The sequence below is a fragment of the Microchirus variegatus genome, assembly GCF_963457635.1.
Source record: "Microchirus variegatus genome assembly, chromosome: 3".
Classification (NCBI taxonomy): domain Eukaryota; kingdom Metazoa; phylum Chordata; class Actinopteri; order Pleuronectiformes; family Soleidae; genus Microchirus; species Microchirus variegatus.
This window is the reverse complement of record NC_139804.1, coordinates 10,328,657-10,352,444: the sequence shown is the minus strand read 5'-3', so window position 1 is coordinate 10,352,444 and position 23,788 is coordinate 10,328,657. Positions and strand designations below refer to the sequence as shown.

Sequence of the window (23,788 nt, the reverse complement as noted above, 5' to 3'; positions counted from 1 at the left end):
GTCGACCCCTGAGTCCCCAGACTCTGCTTCCTCATTGGAAGGCGTGTCAGTGGGATTGAGGAGATCTTCGAAGTAATCCCGCCAACGACCCACAACGTCCAGAGTCGAGGTCAGCAGCACCCCATCCGCACTCTACACAGTTTTGTGGCACTGCTTCCTCCCCCTGAGTCGCCGGATCGCCGACCAGAATCTCCTCGAAGCCGTCCGGGGTCATTCTCCATGGCCTCACCAAACTCCTCCTCGCCCGAGTTTTTACAGGCACCGACCACCTTGCGTCCACAGCTCTGGTCAGCCGCCTCGACAATGGAGGCGCAAGACATGGCCCATTCGGACTCAATGTCTCCCCCTTCCCTCGGGACTATATCTAGTCGGGACCTCTCAACCTCGCGCACCAGCTCGGGTTTCTTACCAATCAGCGAGGTGACATTCCACGTCCCCAGAGCCAGCCTCTGTAGCCGAGGGTCAGCCCGCCAGGGTCCTCGCCTTCGTCTACCACCCAACTCACACAGCACGCAACCTCTATGGCCCCTCCCACAGGTGGTGAGCTCATGGGAAGGGGGACCCACCTTTCCTCTTCGGGCTATGCCCGGCCGGGCCCCATGGGTGCAGGCCCGACCACTAGGCGCTCGCCATCGTGCCCCTCCCCTAGGCCTGGCTCCAGAGGGGGGCCCCGATGACCCGCTTCCGGGCGAGGGAATGTGAGTTCCATTTATCGTAGTCGACCACAATTATTCTGTGAATGCAATTTTCAAACACCATCATTTATAGTGAACCGCAGACCTGGAGCACCCACTGATGGATGATGATGGGAATAGTGGCTGTACTATTTCACCTTGTTGTCATACAGGCTCCGTCAATAAAGGCAACCTCAGTGGAGGTCACAGACACTGATGAATTATACACCGTAGCTGATATTGTTGATATTTCTGGGGCCACTACCTCTTTTTTTTTTTTGCACAGCAGACAAACATGCGTGAAAAGTATGTATTTCCTGAATGTGTGGATTCTATAAATTCAAAAATAAATATATGCATATATCAGTTAAAACAACATCTTAAAATGAGCTGTATCAACATATATTCTACATTAGCTCTAAAGTACAGGTTGATACAGCTCATTTTAAGATATTGTTTTTAACTGATATATTTGATGAATCACCTTCCTTCAAATATCTAATAAAAAAAATAAAAAATGCAGCTCTTTGGATCAGTATACATAATTCATGAATGTGTGTTTTATAGGCAGCTGTTTTTTTGACTTGGCCTGCCTCCAGTATGCAAAAGAATACTGGAGGGCGGTAACAGGACGCCTTGCTCTACGTCGTCTTCCTGGCACTAATCACAGGTCTGTGTCACGCAGAGTTTCTCTACCCAATTTAGTGGGTAGAGATCACAGAGTACAAGGTGTGCTCAGACTGTGATTAACTGTGTGTGTGCGTTTGAATGTGCATCCAATACCATAAATTATTGGATGCCATCGAGCAGCACAGTTGGGTTCAGTCCAGTGTTTTACTCAATTATTTGCATTTTTATTGTCAAAAAGTTGCTCAGGCTACCAAAATAATGGACCACTCCCTAGCTGCATTTTTCCAAAGAGCAGTGCAGTGCAGTTCACTTTGTCACAACACAGTTTGTCAGTCAGTTTCATCCGCTTATGTTGAATAATTGATCCTAGCACTGACACTAAGGGCTTGATTTACTAAAGCTTTGCGCATGCAAAAACATGCGCAAACTGGATTGCACTCGCAAATTTGCGTTGATGCTGATCTACTAACAGGGCGCAATGAGGATTGCGCCTCTCAGATCGGCAGATAAATAGCTCTCGCAATCCATTTAGCGGTTTTGCCTTAATGCATATGCAATGTGGGGCGTTTACACACAATTTTGCATGTGCTGGGAGGAGACAATGTAAATATGTTATTTTAGCACGCGCAAAGTGATTTATCAAACCTGAAACCTGATTGCAGTGCTAATTTTTGCATCTATAATTAGCACGTTTGAACTGCAGGTCTTAACTGGCACAGCTGTGCTCACAAATGGCTGCGGTTATGTGCTTACTTCTACACTCCTGCTGAAGCATAATCCTCCATAATATGGAAGCAAATTTGTGCCACTATCCAAATTAAAATGCATTAACAGAAATGCTTTTTCATTTTCAAAATGTAGCTGCATTTTTTGACTCATGAATAAAATTAATAATCAATATTCCAAACTGCATTTTAATTTTCAACTTCAAGACTGCTTATTCTGTGCCTTAATTAAAAGACTAAGCAAACAGAGAAATGCTTTTTCGTTTTCATGTCTGCCCTGCAAAAAGTGTCTCATAATTCAAATGAGTTCGCAATACGGATGGGCGCAGGATAGTGACGACACTGGTCGTACCTATGTTCCCCGGGTCCTATGTTAGGTAGGTCCCTGATTCTCCTTAAAGGGTCCAGCTCCAACCAGGTCTACTCTCGGTGCGTAGGCGAAGCACAGGCGGCGCAGTGGTAGCATTGCACATTTAAATGCAATAAATAATCAACACAATCACTATTTAATATAGCTATCTGAATCAGCACATAGATTTATATCTATATCGATTGTCCCTTCGCATGATGTCAGATCAAAGGCTGTTGGCAATGGAAACTCAGCCTGACTGAATGAACACAGATGAAACCAGGGACGGACTGGGACCAAAGAGCAGCTGCACTGCGGCTGCCGTTGTGATGATCTGCTTTATTTATTTATTTGCTTATTGACAAAAAGTGTTGTGGACATGTCACACATCTATTGAAAGTAGACCTATGTGTAATCTTGAGAGAATAAGGAGAGAGTAAGGAGGAGAGGGCAGCATTTTTTTTTTTTTGTGCAACATCCATTATGCATAGTTTTCTTTGTTTGATATGTCAGGTTAGGAAAGAGCTGTCCATCACACCGACCCAGAACAGCGAAAATAGGTATGGCCCCTTCAATGATATATCCCTCAATCCCAGTTCACTCCTCATCGCAGAACGTCAGCTGTACTTTCTGTTCAGTAGCTTCAAATTTCATTTTGCGCTTCCATTGAGTCTGCGCTTTCTCTTTCTCCATGTTAACAACCCTTGACTAGCTCAAAATCCTCATTTAAATAGGGCGGTTTTAACCACTACAGCGCCTGTAGTCAATTGTGGCGGCAATCTAAGTAGGTCACCCGCAAAATGCAAACCAGTAGGTGCAATCTTTTAGCTTGCGCTCGCAATTTAGCACTCTCTATTTGGGATCCTAATAAATCAGGCTCTAAGTGTTAAAAGCACCAAAACCCTTGGGGCAACATGAATGAGGTGGTCATATGAAGTCTGCTGTTAAAGATCGGCTCACGAAGCAAGAAACTGAACAATGTGAAGAATGGTCCTCATGGGAATCAACCCGGACCATCGACACCTCTTTCACTGTGGAGCTGTAACCTGTAAGATTACCCTGTCATGTGGCTCCATCACGATAATGTTACAGTTAGAACCAGAATGCACCATATCGACCACATCCACTCCAGATCAAATTCAAGTCAAAAATGTCTGCATTTGAAAAAAAAAAAATCTCTTCTTTAGAAGACTATTTTATACGTATCAAGATGCCTTTGACATGATTAAAGGAAGATACTAAATATGGAGTGACTTCATACAATCTGATGCAATACAATACATGGTGTGGTGTGTACATTTACAACAACTGTATTTTACATTTAAACATTTACAAAAAAACATTTGTCAAACGATGATTTAGCCAATCCACTCCACACAACTCTCTTTGTTCCAAGCTGCACGTGCAACATTGCATAATTAGTAAACTGAGAAAACTGTATACACAAAAAGTGCCCACAAAAACATTCTGTGAAGTGAAGTGAATTCTACTGCTCAAGAGAAACATGTCTGACTATGTCTGCATTATATATATACGAGTTGCTGCCATGTGATTGGCTGACTACATGTTTCTCTTAACATGCAATGGAACTGGTGCGCTTAATAAAGTGGCAATGTGTGTATATTCATATTCTCCTCTGACACATTGCTTACAAATTCACACTGACTGTGTGAAGGCAGCAGATACACTGTAGACAGCGGTGACGGTGAAATGCCTGCAAGGAAAAGAATGTGGGACATGACCCAAGGTCGGCTTTAATCATATGTCTCATTTACAGCTTTAGCAGCTGAGCTGAATGACGACTGCCTTCTCACTCGACTCCTATGTGTCTCTGATTAGAGTTTCATTAAAAAAGTAATATGTGCGGTAGCCATCCCATCATAAACAATGAAATTGCTGTAGCTGGGTTCAAAACAAACTATAATTCCATGGAGAAATGTGACACAGGCTGTTGCAAAGGAAGGCAATCGCAGGCTGGCAGCAGAGCAGAGTAAACACTGTTGCAGATGAGCTGAGAGGTTTCCATCAGTGGAGCTGTGATCAGAGTCAGAGTCGCTGAGTGCCTGCATATGAGCGCCGTTGCTAGGAGTGCTTTTCTGTGTTGGCTGAACTAATGTTTTGTGCGTGCATTTTGTGGACGTGTACCTGTGCGTCTGTGCCCTGATGTGTGTCGGGCAGTTGTGCTGCCAGTGGGATTACAAGAAGACAAATGGAAGAAATTGGAGATTCCTGTGGCGGTGTAATGTGAGAATAAATTAATTACATACTGCACTTGCATCAAGCACAGCAAGGGTTCCACTTTGTGTGAGGGGAAGATTTAACACGTGCACTTGCAATGCTTTTCATCGCCTCTCTTTCTGATTATAGATCACTGAGCAACAGGAGATAAAAATTGGTGCAGCAATGATAGCACCTGCTATTTCCTCTGCACGAGCCATGCTAAAATATAGGCTGTTAAAATGATGCCCATAAATGATTAGTCACTGGTGGGAAATGAACAGGCCTTTGGTGCTATTTTAGCAGCTGAAGGAAAGATGATATGTGGAGGAAAGGTGACTGGTCAGGCCTGAATGTCGTTTAGCTGCCCCACCAGGGCTGCGCGGTGCCTGAAATCATTCATAGTGCTTGCTGCAAATTTCATTTACCCTGCCACACCTCATTAACTGAAACGATGTCAGGTATGCATTCTGTCAAACCTCCGCGGCACTGATGGTTTATGGTTTTACAGTTTCCAGAGAGTGCTTCCTTGACCCAAGAGGAAGAATAATGGTGAGATTTGTCTATCGCAATGTTTCCAAAAGACTGGGTTGGGACCCACAGGTGGGTCAAGGGGGGTTTATTTTTTCCTAGTCTAGTCTTTCACATGGATTTCTATAGTTTCAGTCTATTCAAACAAAATGGACGACAGGAATCTGTGCCTGCGCCAAATGGTTATGTATTTTCCAATGTGTCAATCATTTTAAGTGCCTCCAATGAACTACCTTCTCTCCAGATCTGTCAAGTCGTGCTACGGGGGACACAGAACCGCTAAATGCGATATGGTGTCAACACAGGGGCTTTTATTTGGAATCTGAATGTATCAGTGTTTGACTTCCTGTCCTGCTCATGCTGAATTGAAGTGTTATGTTCCATCGTCCAGCAAAAATCGATAAAATAAAACTTGCATATTCTGCAGGAGCAACGGGCTAACAATGATGGAGCCGATAAGTGATGCAAATGGAGTCTGCGTTCACATTGACTAAAATGGATAAGTATCAATTTTGATACTACGCGACTGATATGTATTCAGTGTAATTCCAGGGGAAGACACTTTGAAATCCTATGTGAGCGACGCAACCTTCAGATTGAAACAAATCTGTAAAAATCTGATCAGAATCACGTTCGAAACCACATCCATCTGTGGCTTGAATCAGCTTTGGAAAAGCTTTGTTTTTCCGCTGTCTAGACTGCCAAATAATCAAGCTGGATATAATCTGGATATGCTTAAAAATCAGATTTGGGCAGCAGTCTAAACAAGGCCTCAGTTACATCATGCACAAATTTGCTCTTGTGACGATTTATATTTTAATTTGAGCCACAATAACTTGCCATCTTTAAAAAGTCAATCCCCATATAAAAAGTAATAGTCTACTAGTCATCCTTTACTTCAGTCACATATCATATTGGACTGCCTTCAGGCTTGAATATGGCAGGCATTCACTGTGGCTTTGTTTCAAGTTAAAGTCGAGTTGATGCAGTTTATGCTGTGCATGTATTTCAGTCCACAGTTGCATTCATATTTGAGCCAAGCTCTTGTACTGATGGGGGAGTTGGACGACTGCCTTAAATCTTTTTAAGCACCTGCTCAAGATTCTCACTCGGCTTCAGGTCTGGACTCTCTGATGGCCAATCCATGCATAGAATGACTCATGAGCCCTGAATCAGCCCCTTCCTAACCTAAATGCACTCATCACTCTGGAACCATTTATATTTTAAGCTCCTTTAGACCGGAAGTTCCGATTAATGCTGTTTTTTCGGTGTGTATCTGCGCCATTACCTTATTTATGAAGCCCAAAAGTTTCAAAACAAACAGTTCAGCCACTGCTTTTATTGTATCTCTCAGCCTCTGCAAGCGGTCTGAAAAAGCCTGGAATCGTGACCTAAGGATCCCGTCTACCGAACAGCAAATCCTCCTGCTCTGGGCACTAGTCCGGGCACATCTGGTTGTGTACATTGCACCACAGAAGAAGAAGAATGTCCATTGTGGAGGTGTTTCACTTGCGACAGTGTCTTCCGACTCTTGGTCCGGCAGGGAGTCGTGACGAAGCCATTTTTGAACATTGTTAAACCAATGTTTTGATTATGAGTAGCAGTGCATCCACTGTACCAGAGGAGGAGCTACGCCTCTGAGAGTGTGCTAATTACGTCACTTCCAGGTACCTGGCCAATCACAAGATAGTTGGGAAAGCTCCCATCACAACACAGTCCGTCTTCTTTGAGAGATTTCGGTCTGAAACAGCGCGGCTGACGAGAGCTTCAGTGAGGAAAGATTTCGATCGGCTTGTTTGCAGCAACTAGGAGGTTTTTGACCATAAAAACGAGTTAATGTATGTAAGTAGACCTCCATAACTTACATATATGTGCAACAGGACCACTCTATGGGAGCTTTAATGTCAAAAATGTGAGTTCATATATTAAATGTTTTTCTCAATTTTGCCCAAGTAGGTAGACTGTTCTGAGATTACACATGTTCTTCACTGAAATTTAAATGTTATTTAAAACAAAAATCTTCTTAAAGTTTGGGGAAATTCAGCAAATTTGTTTGGGGCACCGCAAAAAAAGAACGACCCATCTGTGGGCCCTGACCCAGGCTTTGGGAACCACTGCTTTATAGGATAGTGATGGAAACCCCTACTTAAAACTCCTAAATGCTGCTTATAGTTTAGAAATATACATTCTGTGCAGAACCCTGACGGAACACTACATCTCCTGTTACTTAAGGGACTGTGCTTTGCAGTTTGGTTACCTAAGGGTAAGATTGAAAGGGCTCTTTCATTTAGTGGAGTGGAATGGGCTGACTTCCAAAGAGAAAAAGATCAATAAAGCATAAAAACATTGGGGCCTTTTCCTCTGACATACACTGCATGTCCTCTGTCTGTTATGGTGTGATGGAAAAGCTGAATCTCCCCTGGTGAGCGATTCTCGATTCACACGAGACACTATTCACATTTACTTTTCATTTCAATTATATATTCTACTGTGGTGTGATACAAAAAACACACACAAATGTACAGTACTGTGCAAAAGTTTCAGGCACCACCCGCTCTGTTGTTTTTTTCTGTCTGTCAAATTCTGTGATCACTGGAATTTGGAATGAAGTGATGCGGCTTAAATCTGCTCTTATATATTGGCGAGCTGTCAATGAGTTTAATGCATGCAACATGTGTATGTAATGGTCAAGCGTGTCTTGAATAAACCTGGTGTAATGGACGTTTTTTTACAGCAGATATTTCGGTAACACTCTCTATGAATATCACATCTATAGTGCATTATGAGCGCATGCATAGTGAATTACAATGCTCATCATAATCAATCGTAACACATTATGACTACACTCATAAAAACACATACTGCGTCATGATGCACTATATCAGTGTTTCCCAACCCTGGTCCTCAGGGAACACTGCCCTGCCATGTTTTAGATGTTGCCCTGCTCCAAAAACAAATGATTGAAATAAATTGTCAGCTCATCATCAAGCTCAACTTTCAACTCTGTCAATTTTTTTTTTTTTTTAATGTTATATTTAAACTTTTGTCAATTTTTTCCCAAAAAATTTTATATTTCAACGTTTGTAAAAAAAATAAAAGAAATAATGATAAAAGAAAAAATTACCACCTGATTAAGTTTTTAAGCAACATCTTAAACCTGGCATGGCCGAGTTCCCTGAGGACCAGGGTTGGGAAACACTGCACTATATCAACAGTTATGATAACTATACATTGTGCTTATAATGACTTATAAATCCAAGGGTCTTATGAGTGCTCTTGACTGGTTATAAACTACAGGCTGTCTGGTGGGGCCTATAATACATTACGGCTACTTATACCCCACACCTCAACAATCAATAGGATGCTATAATACTCCATGAAGGAGGAATGATTAGTTATTATTATGAATTATTATTAGTAATAAATTAATATTTTTTCTTAATTATTATTAATTATTTACTCTTTTTTGATTCACATTTTTTATAATAGTAAATGGTCTGCATTAATTAAAAATCTGCTTCTGGACACGCACGCCAAATGTGCATGTCGCATATGGCTTTGCATATCGTGGACCCTGATATACTTATACAATAGGTTCCTGTGGTATCTGACTTCACCATCGGGTGGTGGTACAAGTCTGGACGCAGGGAATATGATGCATTCCTACCAAAGAAGAAGAGATCAATGCTACAGCTCCCTCGGATACATCTGGTTCAAGTGGCTCACAACTGAAAGGCCTGTCGGGTGACTCACTCTACCAATGAGCCCCCACATCATTAACTTAAATAGTTAAGTGTTTTTATACTTTTTATTTATATACTACTATTTTTATTTAAAGAAAAATACAGCCACAATGCACATGGGCTGCTGGGTGGGATAGTGGGATCTTTTCTTTAATATGTATAAATGTAATTAAAAAGAAAAAAAGGGCTTCTCCTGATTCCACTGGACAAAAATATTGCCTCACCAGAGGCTGAAGTTTAAGTGTTAAAGTCAGCTGCAAAGTGGATTTAAAGAATAGTGTCCAGCAGGTACACTTAAAGGGAACAATACTGAGTTGAGTGGGAAATTGCTATGCTCCTTTGTGACACTTTTTCAAAGTCAAGAGATTAATGTTCATCACTAAATACAATGGTAGCAGGTTCCTACTTCCCTTTTTATGCCTCACACATGCCTTACACAAAGGTGGGATATGTAGGGTTTAGTTATATAGACAGTCAGAAGTGCACTGCACTCTAAAGTTCTATATTGACTCTCTGGGAGTCTACTGCAAGTTTATATTTTCATAGCAGATACAAAGGAAATTGGCTGTGTTTCTCTGAGCACAACCACTGAGTGGAGTTAACTTTGCATGGAGGTCTGGTCTGACGAAAATGCAATTTTCAATCCAGGAAAACTCACATCTTTTTGAAGTTGCACACGGTGTATTCAGGCCATTGGATATAGCAAACCACCCTCCCAGGCAGCTGGTCCGTGTTGGAGTAGTAATACTGAGGGAAGGCCAGGAGCAGAGCCAGCACCCAGATCACACCCACCACCACTTTGGTCTCTGTGGATGACATGCGCTGCTGCAGGGGGTGGATGATGGCCATGTACCTGCAGACAGAGCAGAAGGTTCATTTCAAGCGCTGATATAAATTATTGTTTTATATCATCATACAATGTCCCAGTTAGATATACATTTGAGGAGTCAGTGAATTTTTTGGTCATTGATTTTCATTTCTTTCAGCTGTCAGCTATGGTGTGATCATGATTTAGCCAGTGGCAGCAACAGCCCAACACTGAACCGACAATCTTTCGCCAAAGCTAAAGCTATGCACAGCGAGTGTGTTTAATGTGTAATCATGACTGCATTTCTGTGCTAAAAGAGCACATTGAATTAAAGGGGCACAAGTCAAATCATGGCTTTTTTTCTGTCAGTTTTCCCAGGAGCACAGAAGAGCTACACTACACTAAGTAAGCTCATTCTTTACTAATGTATTCACTCCCTAACAATATTTTTAATGACTTTACCCAGATAATGTAGCTCATCAGCAATGTAATTTCACTGAACTAAAGTGGAAATTATGTTTTTTTTCAGAGTAGACCAAGGTCGATTTCACATCTGAATCTTGACCTTGAGATGGCCAATATCTTGTACTAGGGCTGCAACCATTAGTCGACGTAATCGATTGTTGATGCGTCGTGTTATTGTTGTTGTGAATCACACACAGGCCGCTTCATGCTCATCTGTAACTACAGTGTAAACCATTGGTTCTCAAAGTGCGGCCCGAGGGACAATGGCAGCCCGCAGAAACATTTCTGGCGGCCCGCAATGAATTACAGTTGATAGTTTTAATCCAGGAGCTACTAAGCTTGTTAAATGTTTATTGGACGTTACTGGATACAGACCAATAAGTGTAGTAAGTAACTGTAGAATTGCAATCTGGTCATTAAAATTATTACAAATAGGATCATTTGGCGGCCCTCAGTCCAACGTTGGGTTCCTAAATTGGCACTCGGGTATCAAAACTTTGAGAACCCCTGGTGTAAACAAACATGACCAAACACACACTCAAGCTATCCAGAACTAGCTACTGGAAGTGCTGGGGGCAGTATTGCTCGCTGTTTACATCCAGCAAGTAAGCAGAGAAGAAGAACACACAAATTATGGCTTAAACAGACGAAGAGGCTCAAAAACTACGACGCAAAGTTTCCAAAGTTTGGGAACATTTTACTGAAAATAAACCAGCCAAACACGTTAAATGCAACCTCTGTGAAGTGCAACTCATTCCATGGTATCACTACGGCGATGCACGAACACCTTAAACGCCGACACCCCGGAGCCGCTGTATCATCACGTACCGCAGAGAAGTGAGTATGTATGTAGTTTAAAGCGGACCTAGAGTGGTCGTGTTGCACATATATGTTAGTTATGGAGGTCTACTTACATACACTGGCCGCGTTTCCCAGATTCGATCTTTCTTAAGGACTTAAGAAGGCTCTTAAGAAGGAATGGCTAAGAAGGAGCGCTAAGATACGGGAGTTTCCCAGACGCGTTCTTAACTGCCTTCTTAGGAGAACCGTAAGATCAAGCCAAAGAAGCTTCTTAAGAAGCTCTTAACGAGAGCTGTTCACCACAGTGGTGCTGAAACTGAATCAATCGATGCGCATATCAGCGCATAAGTCACACACATCGCCCCGTGGTCCTCCCACACAGGTGCAATTAGGCTCAGGGGCGCCTGCAGGAATTAATGCTATGGTACACACGCCCATCAATGTTACACAGCCCTATAAAGGCTAAGTTACCTTTAGATTTGTTCTAGTGTGCCGTTAACGTATGGCGTTTTGACAAGCACACCAGTTGTCTACCTTGTTATTGCCCATCTGGAATAACTCCTCTAGCTTTACTGCGTCCATCCTCCATCCTTTCTATTGTCGTTGTTTATAAGAACTTGCGATATCCATGATGAGTACTGAGTTAGTGGATTAGCTTCACATTATGTGCTGATAACCATATATACTGTATATAAAATAAAAAGAAAAGAAAAGAAAAGAAAAGAAAAGAAAAAATAATAAAAATGAAAACAACAAGTAGCCTAGTTGTGCGTCTCTCCCGCTCAAACAAAGTGTTTGCACGTGGATATAGCATTAAGTTCATTTTGATAACGTGTGTGTGTGCCATCAGGTGTATCCAAGTAGTAATCAAGCCCATTAGCGCATATATACCACCTTGAATATTGGCACACACATGTGAGAATGGAAGAAATCGGCAGCAAAAAAAACAAGCGGGCACCGTCGTTTACCGCGGAGGAGATGGGCGTGTTGGTGGACGAGGTGTGGCAGCACTGTGAAGTTTTATTTGGTGGAACTAAAGGAAAGAAAAACATCACGGTGAAGAACTGTTTATGGCAGGCTATAGCGGAGAAGATGTCCCCCTCCAGCCCATGTGGCCTGCGTGACTGGGGTGCTGTGCGAAATACAGATACACACCAAAAAACAGCGCTAATTGGAACTTCTAGGTCCGCTTTAAACAGAAGTCCAAAATAGGTACTAACGAAGATAATCATGATTAGTCGACTAATCAAAAAAATAATCGATAGGTTAGTCGACATCAAAAATAATCCTTAGTTGCAGCCCTATCTTGTACATACAAGACCTTCTTCACCTATGTTTATGTACAACACAAACACAGTGTATTTCCCTTTTGATTAGCCGTGCACTAGATTCATTTAACTGTGTTTCTGATCTCAGTGAAGGGATTTACAACTATTCAATGAGAAATGGTAAAAAGTAACAAGAAAAAAGATAATAGTGATGAGCCCACACAGTGTCACATGGTTAAGCACTCTTTAATTAATGGTATGTAAGTGAATTTGATTGCTCATTGAAGTGTGGAGGACTCCTGTGGGCGAGTGTAAAAGAAATGTATGAAAGTGTAGATAAAAAGCTAATTACGAGAGAGTGATTCATTTAAAAGACCCTGAAGGGCTAGACACACATGACACACACACAGTAACCCTTTTATTTTAGGAGTTTGCCTGTCAAACCACACCCACACATAAAAAAAATCACACATTTTTGAAGGCATCATGAAATGATGTTCCCTGCAGACCAGAGTTATGACAAGCATCTGAAATAAAGAAGAATTCCAATCAAGTGATTCCTCTCAGCGTCTGTGTGATCATTTCACATTGTTAGAATCGTGCTCCTAATCAGTGCGACGACAGAGGGCATGAATAAATGAAAGTGGCCTTGTACATCATTAACATGAGGCTCATCAGGAGACTGGTTTGAAACACTTGTGATGACTGAAGCCACTTGTCATCCACTTAGTTCAATGCAAAAGTTGAGTGTTTGAGGAGAAAACTCATTGAAACTCATTAAACCTTAAAAAGATCATCAGAGATGTGGCTTCGATCTCGATCTCAACCCCTTTAAAGACTGTTTATCTTTTTCTTAACAAATCATTAACCACTGACAACTTCCTCTTCAATAAAAGCAGAAATAAATTTCAATTATACAGTCTATGTTATATTGAGTAGAGAAATGGTGCGTATGATCTGGAAACCAGTACTGTCTGCTGTGTAGTGATAAGTACAGATCACTCTTCTTCTCTCCAGTAAAATGCCAACATGAGCCAAAGGTCCAATTAAACCGTTAATAAAAACCTTAATGAATCTGCCAAATGAACTAATTCTATTAGAGGCAAGAGGGAGCCTTTGAAATCAAACCTCACACACTGATGGCAGTCACCGTGCATGTGGCTACTGTATGTTTCTTCATGTAGGTGGGCCAATTCCAATTCCTATCTTAACCCTCAAGCTCAACCCTTATCTTAACTGGCCCTCAAAACCAAGTGTTGAGGGTTATTTTGTCACTTAGAAATGGGACAGCCCTTAAATGCAGATACGTCTTCAGACTGTAGAGGGCAGAATAACGCGAAAGCTGTGTCCAGTCTGTCAACTCCAAAAAAGAAGAAGAAGAAGAACACATTTACGTCACGATTATTTATTTATTATTTTATGTCAGTCAAGTTATTAGGTTGTCAGTTAGTTATAAGATGATACTCATACAAATACCACAACCACGGACATATTCAGCTGACAGTTACCACACACCACGGCTTATTGAAGGGTAAACGATAGCAAACAATCACTTGTCCGCACCGGCCGGCTATTGACAAAAGATCGTAAAATAAATGTTACGCAACAATGACGTCAGTAATCCATAATATGGGCCTAAACTAAGATAATACAATGGTTTTCATCATTTTTATATCTCTTTCGACGCCATCTTTCTTACGTGAAAACACGCAATGCATTCTGGGTAGCCCTTGCTCCCAAGGGTGGTCCGGGAAAATCTCAATATTTAGGGCGATACAGCCCTTAAACTTGCCCCTCAACCTAATTTCTCTGAGAATCGGACAGCACTTGCACTAGAGGGAGCGTGCATTTTTGAGATTGAGGGTTAAGCAAGGAATTGGAATTCACCCATAGTGTTGATGTCCTTAACAGCAGTCTACCCACTTGGTTGCCCTGGTCATTATCAAGCCTATGAAAGCACTGCATTTAGGTTTAATCCAGAGGCTTGAATAATACAATGTGTATTATTTTACTTTACCTCATAGACCCACTTTTTAAAGATGATAATCCATCATGACCCAGATCAATTTCAAAAAAGGAGCAGTCGTTTCCAAGGGACATCATCAATGAATTTAATGTGGCTCAAATAAAAACAAAACGCCCACAACTAATCTGCAGGTAACAACACAGCCTCTGGGGATGACTGGCAAAAAGTAGTATTAAAAAAGTACTATGCTTTACAGCCACAGATTTGTAGAATTAAAAATAAATACATATATAAGGTGCAAATCCACATTTGCCACTTAAGCCTGACCTTTTCAAAGCTGCAACAACAGAGGCTCGTTGATACACTGCAGACTAAGAAACAAGACAGACAGGGTGAAGGTACGTGGTGGACGTGGCAGGTGCATGCCGAAAGAAAAAGAAAATCCCTGGCTCCTTGAGTGTGTTTTCAGGGTATGAAGATTAGAAGTAAGAGTCAAGAATACTACATGAGTGCTCTTTAACGTGACTAGAATTTAAAATGAACCAAACCCTGAGAAGCTACAAATACTCTAATTAACCTCTTTCGCATGCACAAAAATTAGCTGTTGATGTTTTTCTTTTAACCCTTCATCAACGATTCAGTTGATTCATTTGATGAAATTTTATAAAATGGAATCATGGCTCACAGCTATGCTAATGGACAGCCGATGAATGCACTTCATAGCGGTGTACTAGAAATGATGCAGGAGTGTGAATTTGTATTAAATATATTCCCACTGGTCAAGAATCTGGTTTAGTGTTGTTTTTTTTTTTGTGCTGGGCACATTAACACGTGACGTCATGTTTACGTGCTGCGGCACCGGAGGCACTGTTTACCAGTTAGCTCCATTAGCTGAGTTAGCTCCTTTAGTGCATCTACAGCCAAACTGGAGCAGTATGTTTCTTAAAAGAAAAGAGCAGTGCACAACCAGCGTACCCGTGTACTGCGAATGTGTGCCTCTGTTTTTAAAGTTTAGCCTTACTTTAGAAACTCGTTTAGGGCCAATTCCAATTCCTATCTTAACCCTCAAGCTCAACCCTCATCTTAACTGGCCCTCAAAACCAAGTGTTGAGGGTTATTTTATCACTTAGAAATGGGACACCCCTTAAATGCAGATATGTCTTCAGACTGTGGGGGGCAGAATAACGCGAAAGCTGCGTCCAGTCTGTGAACTCCAAAAAAGAAGAAGAAGAACACATTTACGTCACGATTATTTATTACGATCCGTTTGTTATTAGGTTGTCAGTTAGTTATGAGATGATACTCATACAAATACCAAAACCACGGACATATTCAGCTGACAGTTACCACACACCACAGCAGATCGACAAAAGATCATAAAATAAAAAATAAATGTTACGCAACAATGACGTCAGTAATCCATAATATGGGCCTAAACTAAGATAATACAATGGTTTTCATCATTTTTATATCTCTATTAACAAAGAAAATACTTCATTTGTATCGCACTCGCTTCGCTGCTTTCGATGCCATCTTTCTTATGTGAAAACACGCAATGTATTCTGGGTAGCCCTTGCTACCAAGGGTGGTCTCGGAAAATCTCCTTAATTTTTCTGAGAATCGGGACAGCACTTGCACTAGCGGGAGTGCGCATTTTTGAGATTGAGGGTTAAGATTGAGGGTTAAGCAAGGAATTGGAATTCACCCCATAACATGTTTTCCCTGTGACCACATGTTGAAGCCTTGTAGCCACACATTAAAAGATTTAAGTATAAATTTCAGTTGTGCAAAGGAAAAAGAAGAAAAAGGCAGCCATGCAACATTAAGAAAGCCAACTGTCGTAAAACACATAAGAAGTGCAAGATAAAAGCAGCAGCGGGAGTCCAATTGCCAAGTCTGTGAGGGGTTTTGAAGTGTTATAGCGACAGACAGGAAGCACTATGTTTGCTGTGCGTGCCGACAGGACCAGCCTGAGACTTAGATCCTCACTCTCACTGAAAACATGGCTGACAGCAGGAAAAAAAGGCTTATCTAATCAAATCTACACCAGCTTTAGTCTATGGTATCTATCTGTTCACCAATTTATCCTGCTGTTATACAACCATTCTCAAGTTGAAAGCTGAAGTTTGTGTCGCATTTGTTATCACAATAATTTCCATAGAAAGAAAAATCAGAGATTTCCACTAGGTGGTAGCTCGCCATGCAGCTGTTTGAAATGATACACCCTAATCTGGCCTGTGCATATCAACCACAGGGTGTGTAGGCTGGATGCTGAAAGCTGCGTGAGTTCGCATGAAATCCTACAAGTACAACAGGGTGTGAGTTAGGGCTGGGCGGTATGACCAAAAATATATATCACGGTATTTTTCAAAATTCTAATGGTTTCACGGTATTTTTTTTTTTCATGCATAATCAGGTGTTCACAGTATTTTCTACTGGTTGAGAACAGAATTACTGCAGTAGATTAACTTAGGATGGTCTATTTTGTAGAATAACTCCACACTAGTACAGGTTCACATGGCCCCAGAAAAGTATGCTGTTTACAAAGAAGAGCTACTCATGATTCTAATGAAGTGAGGAATCAGAATGCAAAGACAATTTACAGAACTTTGACTGTGCAAATCAACATATTTTATAAAAAAAATCCCTGTGTTACCTGCTGATGTGGAGGGTGCTGACTTAACTTCATGCATTCTCGATATTCCAAGACATGCTTACTTGGGCTGTCAAAATTGCTCAAAAATGATATTCGAATGTTCCCTATAAAAAAACACAGAAATTAAAATATATTCTCATAGTATTTGCATCGCGCATCTGGGGTGCGTTGCATCCGCTGCATCTGAGAGCTTTCAATCAGCCAGACTGTCAGGTGATGACAGCATGACGTCAATAACAGGACGAACTAATACAATGAGACATAACTACCTGTAGATGTATATTTCACAATATATTACCTACACAAAAATAAGTAAATGAACTAATGACCAAGAGCGAACTCGCTCGCTCTTTCTCGCTCTTTCTCTCTCTCTCCCGCCCCGTGCCAAAAATGCCTCTCTCTCTCTGCTCACACTGGTTTAAATGACAAACAAACAAATGATGAGTGCTGATCAAGAGTTTTGTGCAAGTGATTTAAGATCCTGAATCTTGTCCCAAATATGACAGGCTTCGTTTAGTGATTGAAACAAATCTATAAACATTAATGAAACGTTTAAACGCAGAGCGCTCACTCGCAAAGCAGACGGCAGCGCCAGTATGGCGGTACATTAAAAATTCATATCGTGACGGGAAAAAAAAACGGTATTTGGTGTGAACCGGTATACCGCCCACCCCTAGTGTGAGTCCACCGGTAAATGTAGAGAAGAGGAGGAACATGGCAGATGCCTACACAGCCTTGAATTCTCTCACCATGCCAATGCACAGTGTATTTATAAATCACACATTCTTCCCATTTCATTCCTGTTGTTGGGGGGGTCCCAAAGGACAATTGATACAACCACAGCGATGCCCCTGGTCGGTTGAAAACTGCAGAGAAAGACGTAATGTCAGGACACCTCAAGCCCAGACCAATTATTGAACTGCTGCGTGTTTATATTCACACTTCAGGTGCCGAACCAATGTGCGAGGTAGCCCAACAGAAGAGTGGAAAAAAGTGTGATGGTATGGACCAGGTATTTTGGTACCCTTCACAAGAAATGACAACGAAAATCGTAATGCAAATAATGACACCAAGCGGAACCAAGCTATGAAACAATAGTGACTTTGCTGTTTGAAACTCTTTATTTGTGACCCAAAGCAAATCATACTAGATTTCAGTACCTCACACGACACACAATACTGCATTTTTTTCTCCTCGTTCCATCCAAGTGTTACTGTTGCATCACTTATGTTTGATTAAATCCTGCGCCCTCAAACAGAGGAAAAGGAAATAATCTATAGCCTTCAGCAGAACCCAACATGATCACTGCTTTTATTCACTGGAAAAAAGTCCCCCTCTGTATTCTAATTATCTCCAAAGCCACTGCTACAGCTGAGAGGTATTTTATTTTTATGGATTTGTCGGTAGAGAGCTCTGCCTCCCTGTGTTCTCCTCCCTTTCAATTTCATTCCCTTTCATTTCACATCTTGGTAAGCACACCTCTGAGACTTTGGTCTGTCCGTTGGCAATATCTGATTCATCGCAAGAGGAAACCTCTCACATGGTGGCAGCCAGCATGGGCAACCTGCACTCGACTGTATGGGTGAAGTACACCTCCAATTATCCACAAGCAGAACTTAAACTGCCATGGCAGTGTGATGGTTCAATATAAACACCATGTGGCTACTGCTATGCTCTCCTGAAGAGAAATACGTGATTAAGAAGGAAGCAGCTAAAGCAACAGATAAAATTGCCTGCCTCTGAGCCTGTCTGTGTGTTTTCAATTGCATTTGAAAGTAGGCTGTGGTAATTTGATCATGAATTTGTTTCCTCTGCTTTATTGGCCTCTTGGGGGATTCTTGTTGTTTCGCTGAATATAGCGTAAACTGCCATCGGTTGGGAGGCAACAGGCTGGGAAGAGACAAGCTGACAAGCTGTGAGTATTTCGTATTTAGTGAGCGAGCAAATTAGAGCCTGCCCCACACTAGAGGATTTTCGTATTTCACTTGATTTTAAAAAAAAGAACACAGAGACTGCAAACTTCATTGTTTTAATCCTGAGAAAGCACAGACTAGACGATCCAGTCAAGACCAGAGGCCTGTTGCACAAAACTAGGATAAGAGATTAAGCCGGGCTATGATGCTTATCCTGGCTTAATTTATCCGTGATCTGGTTGTTCAAAAGCAGGATAGTGGAAAGCAGGATATGTTATGACATAATTGACCATGGAGAAAAGAATGCCGCAGTTGTCATGGTGAATCTGAGAATCTGTGATCGACAGCAAGGTCTATCTGAGGAAGCTGTGTACACGCACTGATCCAGGATTGATTTCACCTGGCTTGATGAATCCGTGTCTGCTCATCCTGGTTTGGTCTTTGTGGAACCAACTGAGCCTGGACACACTTGTTTTGGATTGGTTGAACCAGGCTCAGTCATTCATCCTGGATATCTGAATCCTACTTTTATGCTACGGGCCCCTGGAACTATCGCTAATGGAAACACAAAATAACCACAGCACAATTAAATTAAATTCCATTCAATTTTATTTGTATAGGGCCAAATCACAACATACATCATCTCAATGCACTGTACATAGACAACATCATGCAGAGCAGAGAAACCCAACAATTCACACAATGAGCAAGCATTGGAGAGAAAAAACCAGACTCAAAGATGTGCAGACTTTTGCCTCGATCGGTTGGGGTGAAGGGAAAATGGGGGACAGAGAGGGGGGGAGAAAGGACAAGAGGGAGGTGGGGTAGAGACAGAAGGAGAAGACCAGGAGCAGATATACAACAACTGAATCCAGAGGAAAAAGTACTCAAATATTGTACCAATACTTTGATGAAATATTACTCAAGTAGAAGTAAAAAGTAGTTCATTTGAAATGTACTTTAAGTAAGAGTTACTTAGTTACTTTGCGTGGGGTGTGAGGGTAGTAGAAATATGACAAGGGGCCAGAATTCCAAAAACATTTTGGAGCTCATGCACCCGGCGCGACACAGGAGATTACGTCACTATTGGCCACGCCCTCTATGTTCACGCGCCAGTGCTGGTGCTAATCACGTCATCATTCGTCTGGTTCTGGTAAATGGTCTGTACTTATATCTCACTTAATATCTAAATAGCAGCTGTACACTATAGTTTAAAATCCAATAAATTATTAAAAGCATGCAAATCAGTTGCACTTTCGAAAACGAGTGATGAGAACTAGTTATTTTCAATTGTACCAACTAGGGTTTCCTTTGTAGAGTACATTTATAAACGAGTTTACACAACTAAAACAATCAAGTAGTGTACTCGATAACTTATTTTAGATGTACTTTCGACTTAGTAAAGACTACTCAGAATTATAATTTTAATCTACCAAATCATTGCATGTGAAATTAACTTGTGTTTAGTCCATATAAAACACTTATCTAAGTTGTACTAACTTGGCATTTCTAAGTAAGATTTACTTGAATAGCAATCTGACGTACTTTACTACGTTAAAACCATGCAAACTGATTGCACTTAAAAAAAAAACTTGTACTTTAACTTACCTTAAGTTGGGTAAAAACGGTTGTTTACTGGTCTCTCAGCTCCATTCCCCATCCCCTCTCCCCACTTGTTATCTTACAATATCAACATGGCAGCATGCATGGAAAACAGCGAGAATGCCGTCACAGGAAGAGACGTCTAACACTTAAAACGTGGGTTAATCTCTAACAACTAATCTCACTCTCATTTAGACACTGGTAAATACAAATCAAATTAACTGTGTCTGCTTATTTACTATGCTCCTATGAGAACTTACTTACTTACTTTAATGTCTATTAAAAAAGGGTCATCTATGGAGTAGAAATGTGAAATAATATTTAAAGAAAGTGCCTTCTTGGCCGAGAAAGGCAGAAAAATGTATTTATCGCTCATGTACACAAACGACAACAACTCCCAGAATGCTCTGCACGCCACGCTCACTTCCGGCTGTAAATCTCGCAGCGTCGCCTCAATTATCACAGTGAAGCAGATACAACTCACGTCTTGATGAATTGATGAATGGCGAATACATTACGGACCTGCAAATTACACAGGTTTTTTTTTCTATTGTGCTAAATTGTACCGGGACGTGCAGTAAAAACAACGAAAGGACAATCAGTAAGTTCCCATTATCCCATCAGAGATTCAGAGCAGTGAAAGCTTCAAGTCGGCTATGCTAAGCTATGCTAAGCTTCTTCACCGAAGGCAAACCTGTAAACTCAAGAGGATTTACGAGCAGGAAGACGTCACTGAGAGGTAAGACTGAGGCTGATATTCCGCTCTATTTCTGCTCATAATCGATGTGATATAGTTGTCGACAGTGAAGCGACAACGTTGTAAAAGTACGTTTGATAGACAATTACACACACGTTATATACACGTAAACTGTTAGCAAAGTAAAGTCACCTTGCTTTCACTGGAGAATAATGTCAGTGTTATTCAAATGTTTTATTGTTATTCATGTTTGTTCAAGACGCCTATATAGACAACATTATCATGTTCACAGCTCACCCAGTTGGTATATTTTGCTGAAAGGTTTGTTTTCCTGAAAAAAAAAGTATAATCTTGGTTCATATTTTATGTGCAATATACCTTGTCCTTTACAGTTGAAGCCTGGTTTAATCAAGTCTTAGAGAAACTCTTCACAGCATCCAGCTCTGCTCCTCTTCACCACTGTGACTCCAGCTGTTCCACATCAGATTCTGACACCGCTCTACATGTTTCATTATTTATTTTTTGTTTGCATATTGTGTTAGACATGCTTTTAGATTTGGATCCTTGTTGATTTTAATTTGTACTCTTGAATATGATGGTAAAACATTTTCCTTTGTGAATAATAAAGTAATTTTTTTCACCTTCTCACCCTGCATGCATTTGTACACTTGTGTAAAGTAAAGACTTGTGGAAGAAGCCTGAATAGTTACTGATTTTATTATATTATTATACTAGACAAGTTAGATTTACACAATAAAATGATGCAGTTGTCATCAATAAACAAAGTAGCTCTAATTCTGAAGTGTTTATCAACCCTTTTCTCCAAATTAAACCACTTTTCATCTAATAATACTGTAATGGAGGAACACTAAGGGCTAGAAAATAAAGCACAACATATGAATTTACATTTTTAATATTAATAGTCATAAAAAGACAAATCTGACTTATTATCAACAGTATTCATAGACACAGTACTGTTTTCATGAGCTGTGTATGTTCTTCTGAACAACACAGGCAGGTAAATCAAGACGATTGTCTTTCCCCAGTCTGTGGATCCACTCCAGTGACAGTAAGCTGTTCGGTCTGTAAAACAATGATTATAGCGTTAGCGAATCAAAGTATCTGTTCTTACATTAGCATAGATGTAAATGAACTGTAAATATGCTAACGTTAGCTCAGCTGGCGTTACATATAAACTTGGATAAATACGGTGGTAAAAATAAATCTAAAACAAAATACTCACTTTATATTGAGGCGGCCGTTTATCCCGTTTCCTTCATCCACCGGACCAGCGCCCGCTACCCTGGTTGCCCGCCCGGCCGAGTTGGAGCGAGCTGCTCCAGATAGAAATCAGGGGAAATGAGGGAGGGAAGCACACTTTCTAAAAAATAATAATGCTATTCTAGCAATACAAAGCCACATGCTAATCAGTGAAGTATTCCTTTAATGCAGAATTCAAAAGCTACAGTACAAAATGTCTGTGAAAGTCTATACAAAACAAGTGTCACTGCATTATTTGACAGTACAGGAAAGAAGTTACCGATTGGAGAATTAATTTTTAAGAAACAATCCACAGCTTTAACAGCGAGTAGCAGCATAAGTTCTACAGAGGTTGAAGTTGTATTTATATTTCTTGGGCAAATCCAGCTGAGTTCATAAGTTCAGGCGAGTTGGACACCTGTGCCGTGATTATCAGAGACAGCTCTTGCATATATCAGTCTCTCTCTTACTTCCATCAGGAAGTTTTTCAAGGCCAAAAACTAAGGTTCCTCTGATGCATACAGATGGGCCTTTTTTTTTTCTGTTCCACTCCTGCGCTGTGTGCTTCTCCCTCTCCATCAGCTTGTTGCACAAACTATGTCAGTGTCTGTCCCACACTTCCTTTCTTTGCCTTAAAGAGCTCAACAAAGCGTGGTGTTTAGCAGTCCAGGGCCTCAAGTTAGCTAGCTACAAATGCTAACCTTAGCTAGCTAGTGACGAATGCTAACGTTAGCTAGCTAGCAACAAACACTAACAGTCGTAGCAGTTATTAAAAACATTATTAAAACACAATAAAAACACATTTAGAAACAAACTTGCTCGATAACTCACCTTATTTTTCTTCAAAAGAATAAAAAAAGACGACGGGTCGAGTTAGCAGGCTGCCCTCAGTGCCCCGGGCCTGTATGCTAGTGGACTTGTGCGTTGCTGAGCGGGAGAGACTGAATGGATGTTGTTACTGCGCATGCACACTTAGTGAGCTTAACTCTAGATAAGGTAATCTTCAGACCAACACTAAGTATTTTGCGTATTTCACCATGAAAGTAACTGTTACTTCATAAATACGAGTCATAAGTACACAATGAGTAATGAGGAGTAAAGTTAACTAATGTTTGTATGTCATGGCAGCTATTGCATTTTACAGTGTACAGTTTTGCCATTCACCCTCGCACACCCTTCACTCACTCATTCATACAGCCCAACTATGTGCAGTGCATTTCTCTATCACACATCTTTCATGCACATTCACACGCTGCCAGCAAAGCCATTAGAAGGAACACAGTGTTGGGTGATTTGCTCAAGGACACATCGGCACATAGACAATTGGAGCCAGGAATCAAATCCACAATGTGTCATTTGAAAGACGATTCACTCTACCACTGAGCCACCATCAAGTCTCGACTGACTGAACTCAATACATAAGTAAATTCATGTCTGTTTTCCTGCTTGACTCTGCCAGACTGAAACATAGCCCTGGAGTTGT

At 41.0% G+C, this 23,788-nt stretch overlaps 1 protein-coding gene across 1 annotated transcript in view; it reads right to left on the bottom strand.

The window, feature by feature from the left end:
- tacr1a (tachykinin receptor 1a) overlaps window positions 1-23,788 on the bottom strand; it is a gene marked incomplete at both ends in the record, with an annotated part of 75,651 nt that overhangs the window by 33,675 nt on the left and 18,188 nt on the right. The window contains one exon of the mRNA XM_083885973.1: window positions 9,528-9,722. Within this exon, the coding sequence (XP_083742099.1) occupies window positions 9,528-9,722 (195 nt within the window). The remainder of the gene's footprint in view (window positions 1-9,527; window positions 9,723-23,788) is intronic.